Raw genomic sequence first — 9,062 nt, 5'->3', positions numbered from 1 at the left:
ATGTTCCAAGGACTAATAAGTGTGAAAACTGAATTAAATAAAATTAAATAGACTTTTGGTGTTTTTCTCAGAGGTTTTAATATCCTAATAGGCACCCCATGAATCCTGAGAGAGGCCTTTAATATGTAGTATTTCTCAAATTCACTTCACTGACACTGACACATAGAACATTTACTAATATCTCAAAGAATAAGATTTTGGAGGAGGATAGTGTGAAATGCTTTTTCAAAAAGTTGTTGAAGCATTAAAACGGCTTAGTAGTATTTACTAGACACCAATATTAGTTCACTAAAAATAATTAATGTCAAGATGAAACCATTCCCATATTTAGTTATTAAATTAGCATTAAAGTTTTAATGTAATAATTTAAAGGGTTGTTACATTAGTGGAGTGACATAAAAGTATAGCATCTGGATTTCCTCAAGGCATTTATCCAACACACACATAAGCAAGTTACAACACTTTTATCCAGGTGAAAATATGGTTCAGTATTATTTATAACACTACTCTTATCCTATTGTTTGATGGATCAACGTCAACCATTAGACAGTGACCTCTTAAGCTGATGGCCTCTGTTCTCTTTGTATTTCCCTAGCATTGTACTTTTCACATAGTTTCTGGCTAATAATTATTTGTTTAATAGAATCATGTACAATGAGAATAAAACCATAAATCATAAATTTTCTCCTAAGTAAATTCCATTTGTGTAATGTATATTGGTGAAGGAAAATTAAATCATGAAAAGAATTATTAAAGATGATATGATGCAACTGATTTAATAATTTTAACCATAAGGATATATTTTAAGCTTAGAGTTTGTTACCTTTTCCTTCAAAAAGTCTTTCAAATATAGGCACTTGAGACCGTTCCCCAAATTGATCACCATAATTGACCAGGGCAGCTTTCACTGTCTCATATCCAGAGAGTACCACCACCTTCTTTGGACCCATTTGGATGCTGTAAATGGAGCCATATTTCTGGGAGAGCTTGGGTGTATAAGAAAAAGAGAAGCAACTAAAACATGGTACTGTAATAAAAAATGAACTAGATCTTGATCTTTGATAATTTAATTCTGACAAATTAATCAGTTTCATATTCTTGTGAAATGACAGTACTGGACTTGTTCACTAAAGATACTCCTTGGTTGCTACACCTGTTTAAGCCGTAATTATTATGATCATCCACTGATTGTGCTTATCATCCATTTTGTTTGAGATTTCAAGTAGCAGGGCTCTGACATCATGGAATTGACTCATAGTTTCTCTCTATTACATTTTTCTTTGGTCTCAGAAAATGCCCACCATGGACTCTAGGAAGACAAAGCACTTCCTGACTACCACACTGACTACCTGACCACCATATTCATGCCCTATCCTTTGTGGGATGCTATGACCATAATAGGTCCAAGTTAGTTCTGCACTACTGTGTCTCACCTCTTACTGGAAAAAAAAAAATTAAACTTTCTTTGATAATTAAAAATAATAAGAGTGATCATTTATTGCTTCTTAACCATATTGCCAGTATCTCTTTTAATGCACATTATAAACCAGAAAAGTAGATATATTCATCATTTCCATCATATAAAAGGCAAGGTACTGTGGCTTTCAGAAGTCACACAGTGAATAGCAATGCTCAAAAAAGGATATACATGCAGGCTTGTTGGTTGCAGAGCTTGTGGTTTTTACCCAACTAAGGTTTAGGTAAAGAATGAGAATTGGACTTCTAATATTTCTTTCTTTAGGAAACTTGACTTTGGAAAATAACATTAGAATTGAAACCCTCGTGCACTGTTGGTGGGAATGTAAATTGGTGCAGTCACTATGGAAAACAGTATGAAGGTTCCTCTAAAAATTAAAAATATAAATACCATATGATTCAGTGATTCCACTGCTGGATATTCACCCCAAGGGAAATGAGACATTAATTTGAAGGTATATGCACCCCTCTGTTTATTGCAGCATTATATAAGAGCCAAGATATAGAAGCAACCCAAGCATTCATCAATAGACAAATGAATAAGGAAGCTCACACACACACACACACACACACACACACACACACACACACACACACAGAGGAATATTACTCAGCCATCAAAAAGAATGAATTCTTGTTATTTGCAATTACGTGGATGGACCTAGAGGGTATTAGGGTGTTATGTTAGGTGAAATAAATTAGATAGAGAAAGACAAATACCATATGACTTCACTTTTATGTGGAATTTAAAAAACAAAACAAATGAGCAAAGGGGGGAAAAAAAGAGAGAGAGAGACAAACCAAGAAACAGACTCTTAACTATGGAGAACAAACTGATGGTTACCAGAGGGGAGGTAGCTGGGGGATGGGTGAAATAGATAAAAGGGATTAAGAGGTACAAACTTACAGTTATAAATAGTCACAGAGATGAAAAGTATAGCATAGGGAATATAGTCTATGATATTATAATAATGCTTTTTGGTGACAGATGATGACTACAAAAAAAAAGAAACTTGAATTTAAAAAATAACATTAGGATTGTAATAGGAATTGTAGAAGGGGTCAATAATTTAGGAAGATAATATAATTAAATTAATGTTCCAGTTAAGTAAAAATTAAAATAGGAATTTGAGGCTGTGAGGACAGTTTCTCAGGTGTGAACCACTATATGTAAATTTGATAAAGTGGATATGGCAGGTTTCAGAAAAGGAACAAAAATTAGAAAGATAAATTTTAAGAAAAAAGTTGAGATGTAGGCTAGGAAGAAGTGTGGGAAAGATATTTCATAGGTGAAATTAACACAGAACAATAGGACAGAAGTAAAAATAAAAAAATGAAGATCTAAATAGTAAAGGGATTAGGCTGGTTAATGCGTAAGCAAAAAAACAGGAATGTTAGGAAAAAAATAGGATTGGGTATATGGAATTAGATGAGGGACTTTGTTGAGAGATCTTGTTCTCCTGAGGAATCAACCTGTCATGTGACCTTTGAGTATAGGAAAAACCATAAAGTAGCATTAAAAGATCAGAAAACATAAGTCCTGGCTTTTTAGTTACTAGTAAGTCAATTGCTCTGAGTCACATATCTGTAAAATTGAGATAAAAATATCATCCCTATTTTCCTCTGAGGGTGGTTGTAAGGAATAAGTGAAATCCTTACAGTCTTTTGTAAAATAAGAAGTACAATACAAATATAAGATGATGATGATAAAGATGATGATGATTATGTTGCCCTCAGAGGCAAAGTAATGGTTTTCTCTTCAGTGTATCGCCCGTTATGGCTTTCAAACTTAGAATTTATGGAATAGAGCAGAACTCGATTTCAATTATCTGTCCTTTGAACTTCAAAATTGGAATTTATGGCCAAATGCAAACTATGAATATTATGTCTTTCCTTCCTTCCTTCCTTCCTTCCTTCCTTCCTTCCTTCCTTCCATCTTATTCCACAGTCAAGAATTGTAAAATCTTTGAAGTGGAAATTAGAGAAATTGGTCCAATATTTGGTCTAGCCCCGTAATTGTACAGACAAAGAAATAGAGACTAAATTCTTATATAAATTCACACAGCTAATTAATGACAGATAATTCTTAGTCTCAGTTGCTGGGGCCATACTCTTGATCGTGCCTTTCATACAAACTGTTTTGAATGAAAGTTAAAATTTTCTTTGGTCGCCTGGGTGGCTCAGTCGTTAAGCGTCTGCCTTCGGCTCAGGTCATGATCCCAGGGTCCTGGGATCGAGCCCCACATCGGGCTCCCTGCTCCATGGGAAGCCTGCTTCTCCCTCTCCCACTCCGCCTGCTTGTGTTCCCTCTCTCGCTGTCTCTCTCTGTCAAATAAATAAATAAAATCTTTAAAAAAAAAAAAGTTAAAATTTTTTAGAGTAAGACTATGATCATAGTTCAGTTCCGTCATAGTGAAACATGTAAGATATGGAATATGGATATAGAATATGGAATATGTAGATCAAAGTGGCTAAAATAAAGGATACAGATCATAAATATTTCAGGATAAAAATACCACTTTAAATAATAGAAATATATTTACTAATATTTTTATATGTCCAAATTTAAAAGAAACTAAAAATTAAATAAAACAGTTCAATTAACTTTGAATCCTATCTAATTACTTCATTATACATATATGAACCGGTGATAAATGTATGCATGCTAAGAAACCCGTGAGTGTAAGAACGATGTAGAAAATTATAAATAAGTATGAAATGAACAATCATTTTTTACCTCCAGCATAGTTTGATATGGCCTCTTCAGATTGAGAATATGCAGATTTCCAATAATTGGCAAAGGTCTGGATCCTGGAGGAAAATGTTGCTTGGAAGCTTTAGTCATGAAGATTTTAATATTTAAAAGAAAAATAAGAAGCAGGCTCAGAATTGGAACTATGACAGAAGAGTCAAACCCACTCATTATCTTAAAGTAGAAGTAATTATCAAAATAATAGAAATCTTTGCAATTGCAACCAGGCAGAATCAGCAGCTTCCAGTGCAAATCAAAAACATGAAGGCATTGCTCATAATATTTGCCCTATCTTATAGTCAACCATCTATTTATAATTAAAATGAATTCAGCCCTACATGGAATGCTTGCCTTATTTGAGCTCCTCCCCCCTCTCTTTTCACGTCTCAGTTCAATCTGCTTTATCCAATAAAGCTTGGAGGAGGGATTTTCTCTTCATGTAAAACAAGGATTTGTCTTGAAATTTCAGAGAAATACAGTATGTTCAATCTTCAATGTGAAATCTATACTTTCACAATAAAAAGAATTGTATTGTTTGCTAGGATACCCCGCGATCTGTGTGTGGTTGGTCGAATAACAGTGTCACACCAAGAATTTCAAGGTTCTTATACAATGATAAGTTCTTACCCTTCCACTCTCCTAAAAGAGTTTCGTAGGAGTCTCAGTGCCATGGAAAGAGCATTGGTTTTTAACTTGAGGACTATGTGCAGATCCTAGCAAGTTACACATCCTCTTTGAGCCTTAGTTCCATTTTAAACTGAGAGAAATACATAAATTATTCAACTGTTGCAATGAGTTAAAAATGAACGGATATACAGCTCCTAACATAGACTTAAAATTCACTGCCTGGCATTCCTCCTTTTTTCCCTTTTTCACTCCTGATAAGCTTTCTCATTTGTTTATGTCTGTATTCTTTTCTGTAACCTTTTTTTTTTTCTTTCTGTCATCAAGTTTTCCGCCTTTTTGTGCTCCCGACTCTCTCTTTTTTTTTAAAGATTTTATTTATTTATTTGTCAGAGAGAGAGCACGAACAGGGGGAGCGGTAGGCAGAGGGAGAAGCAGGCTCCCCGCTGAGCAAGGAGCCCGATGCTGGACTCGATGCCAGGACCCTGGGATCATGACCTGAGCCGAAGGCAGACGCTTAACCCAGGCGTCCCTGTGCTGCTGACTTTTAACCATGCATCTGAGCTATAGCCCATTCTAGTTGATTTGCTCAAGAAAGAAATATTTGGGCACCTGGGTGGCTCAGTTGGTTAAGCGACTGCCTTCGGCTCAGGTCATGATCCTGGAGTCCCGGGATCGAGTCCCGCATCGGGCTCCCTGCTCAGCAGGGAGTCTGCTTCTCCCTCTGACCCTCCTCCCTCTCGTGCTCTCTGTCTCTCATTCTCTCTGTCTCAAATAAATAAATAAAATCTTTAAAAAAAAAAAAAAAAAGAAAGAAATATTTATGTCTCCTTTTTGTGTTGGAATGACTGTGAATAAGGCACTAGTTTAATAGATTAAATTGAACAACTTTTTATATATTGCCTTCTTGATAACAATATTTCCTCAAGTTTTCTAGAAGTTGCCATCAGGTTCTATATTTACTTTTTAGTTTATCATTTGTTGTCTTCAAGGAATTTCAAATTCTTGAAAGCAAGGACTCTATTTCCACCACCACCCATCCCCACAACTGTGGGATCTCCAATATTTAGAAAGAACAGTGCTTGGCACTACACAAATTTAAATTAGTGAATAAATGAAGGTGCAAATAAGTGATTGAAGTCCTCTGAATATTTTATTTCTGGAGAGAGTCATTCCTAGTAACTTAGAATTTGGGGAACCCAATGACAGTATGTAACAAATTCTGTGATTCTGTGATTTTGTAGATAAGTAAATTGGGACTGAGAGAGTTCAGAATCAGATTCAGTTCAGATTTAACAGAGCTGCAATTAGGACTTAAGTCTGCTCCTTCACAGTGCTCTTTACACCACATGGCTTAATGCCACGACATTAAATGTTCTGTGTACAGCTACTTGACTTCTCTGCTTGGCATGGCTGTGGGTTGCAGGAACACAATCCCAATTAGCTCTTTCTAGCAGGTAATAATGAAAACCTTCTTGAACCAAGTCTTGAACGTGTGAATAATTTAAAGGAGCATCTACAGGCACCAAACAGGCGGTATTTCTTTGCATGGGAAGTAACTGTTAGTTTCAGAGCCATCTTTTTGATAGCATCCAGTTACTGTCAAATAGGGTCCTTTTCTAATACAAAGAGCAGAGGGAAAAACAAAGAGAGTCCAATCAGACCAAACAGGGTGTGTCAGCAATTAAAATAACTTGTAGTGGATCGTTTCAAATTGCAATATAATAATGGGTAATACAGTATATAATTACAGATCCTAGTGATGTTATTATTATTCCAATATTTCAAATGAGGAAATTGAAGCTTTAAGAGTGATCAGGGACGCCTGGGTGGCTCAGCTGGTTGAGCGTCCAACTCTTGGTTTCAGCTCCAGTCATGATCCCAGGGTCATGAGATGGAGCCCTGCATCAGGCTCCGTGCTCAGCGGCGAGTCTGCTTGAAATTCTCTCTCTCCCTCTCCTTCTGCTCCTCCTCCTGCTCGTCCTCTCTCTCTCTCTTTCTCAAATAAATACATAAATCTTAAAAAAAAAAAAAAAGAAGTTAAGTGATCTGTCTAAGGTCCCATAGTTGATAAGTGAGAGAATTTAAGTTTTCCTGATTCCAAAGCTCTTATTTCAGGAGAAAGAGTGTATAGGTTATTACCATGCTTTTATATTGATGGGGAATGGAGGGTCATCCGTCAAGGAATATAATTTTGATTACATGCAATATGATTGTTTTATTATTATTGTTATTATTACTGGGAGTTTAGCATATACCCCAATATTATACTATGATATTTAATTTCTGGGCCTAAGGAGGGTCTGAAGCACATGATACAGCTCTTGATGCATAATGTATGGCATAATGAAAAAAAAAGTGTGGCCTTTGACACCAAACAGATATAAATGATATAAATTTGAATTCAGGTTCTGCTTTTTATTTTGTTGCCTCTGGCAAGCTACTTAAACTCTATGATTCAGCATGAAGTATTATTCATGTAGAGGATTTATCAAAATTAAAATAAATATATGAAAACAATCTGGTTTATTGACCAGTTATCTACGTTTGTTAATGATTGGGCATGTTTTCTATATTTATAGGGCACTGGATTACCCAAATTCCTACTTAAAAGATGAGGGCAATTTCACCCCCAAAATTTGTTCCATTCTGGTGGGTTGTAAATGAAAATTATTATGTAAATAGTTCATTCTTTATAAAATGTACTATTATTTTTAATCTGCACACTTACCTCTCTCACTACATCCAAGAAGATAAGCATGACCATCTTACTATTTCACTTAGGAAATTACTTCTGTGGACCATCTATAGGACACCAGAATATCAAACTTCTCCAAGATTGTTTCTTGGGAATCAAATAAAATTGGAGTTTGGGCTATCCAGTAATTCTGTAAATATAGAAAAATGTAACGGTTTATTCACGAAGGTGGCCACCTGGTCAATGAATATATTTGTTTAGTTCTGATAAAATCCCTAGATGAATAAAGCATAGTCTCATATCCTCCCCTGTCCGGAGAGGCATCTCAAGATGTACAAGAAACAGCTTAAAGATTATTGGCAGGAACAAATGCTGGTAAAGCCTGAAAACAGATAAATTTTCACCAAACTGTCTGTAATTACAGCCAATAATTATAAACTAATCTCTCACCTTAAAATGTGAACCCAAAATACAAAAACTTCCAGAAATAGGCCGTCTGAGTAGAACTTAAGGTTTTTATTCAAATCAATCGATCTACATAGTATTATTTACCACTTGAAGTGATTTTGGAATGGACAAGGCATAAAAGTACCAAAAATACTGTTTCAGTGCCTCAGAGTTGGGCTAGTCTCCCTGCGACTCCCAGAGCACGAAGGGCTGCGATGAGATCGGGGAGGGGCAGCATTTTGCTGACAACAGCATAGTGACTCAAAAGAAATGCCTCTTAATGCAATGAAAGAGAAAAAGGAAGAAAAAAATAAGGACGAACATGAGAAAGAACTAAAGGAAAGAAAGAAAAAAAATATATATATATTTTAAAGATTTTATTTATTTGAGAGAGAGAATGAGAGAGAGAGCACACGAGAGGGGGGAGGGTCAGAGGGAGAAGCAGACTCCCGCCGAGCAGGGAGCCCGATGTGGGACTCGATCCTGGGACTCGATCCTGGGACTCGATCCTGGGACTCCAGGAACACGACCTGAGCCGAAGGCAGTCGCTTAACCAACTGAGCCACCCAGGCACCCCGAAAGAAAAAATATTTTTAAGGGGGATGAGAGCAGGGCATGATGGGATAGTAGCTCAGAGATTCTACCTGAGGCCCTCCTATTCTCAGGGGGGGTTGTATGCTGGCTCAAGCTGGAGGCAGACCAATGTTCAGGGGCCTGGAGTTGAGAGAGGAGCTTAATCAAGTTTGGCTAACAAGCATTTTGTTCTGATTGATCAGTGGGATGAGTAGTTCAGTTTATAATTCAATGAGGCAAAAAAGGGAATTCGGAAGGTCTGTATCTGGCTTTGTCATAGGCAAACAAGGGGATTTTGTGAGTCTTGTCTAGTCTTATGGGGAATGGTGGTTTTTTTCAGTAAGCTTGTTCGTTTTCTGGAGCATAAAGGGTAAGGATCCTTTAACATTCTCTATTTTCCAGAGCACAGGGCTCAGATAAAATTCCACATTGTCAGTTCCCTGTTACCTAATGTTTGGCATGTTATTGAAAAACTTAAAAAAACAGAAAAAG

The 9,062-nt window shown here is 36.4% G+C and overlaps 1 protein-coding gene across 1 annotated transcript in view; it reads right to left on the bottom strand.

Annotated features, from left to right (window-relative positions):
• The window catches only part of LOC110582001 (cytochrome P450 2K6-like), a 23,483-nt gene extending 15,864 nt beyond the window's left edge, over positions 1-7,619 (bottom strand). The window contains 3 exon segments of the mRNA XM_021691932.2: positions 824-986; positions 4,214-4,402; positions 7,584-7,619. Coding sequence (XP_021547607.1) covers positions 824-986; positions 4,214-4,402; positions 7,584-7,619 — 388 coding nt within the window.
• Between the last annotated feature and the right edge of the window lie 1,443 nt (positions 7,620-9,062).

Source organism: Neomonachus schauinslandi, chromosome 8 (genome assembly GCF_002201575.2).
Source record: "Neomonachus schauinslandi chromosome 8, ASM220157v2, whole genome shotgun sequence".
In the NCBI taxonomy this organism is placed as follows: Eukaryota; Metazoa; Chordata; class Mammalia; order Carnivora; family Phocidae; genus Neomonachus; species Neomonachus schauinslandi.
This window is presented reverse-complemented; position numbering and strand designations above follow the sequence as displayed.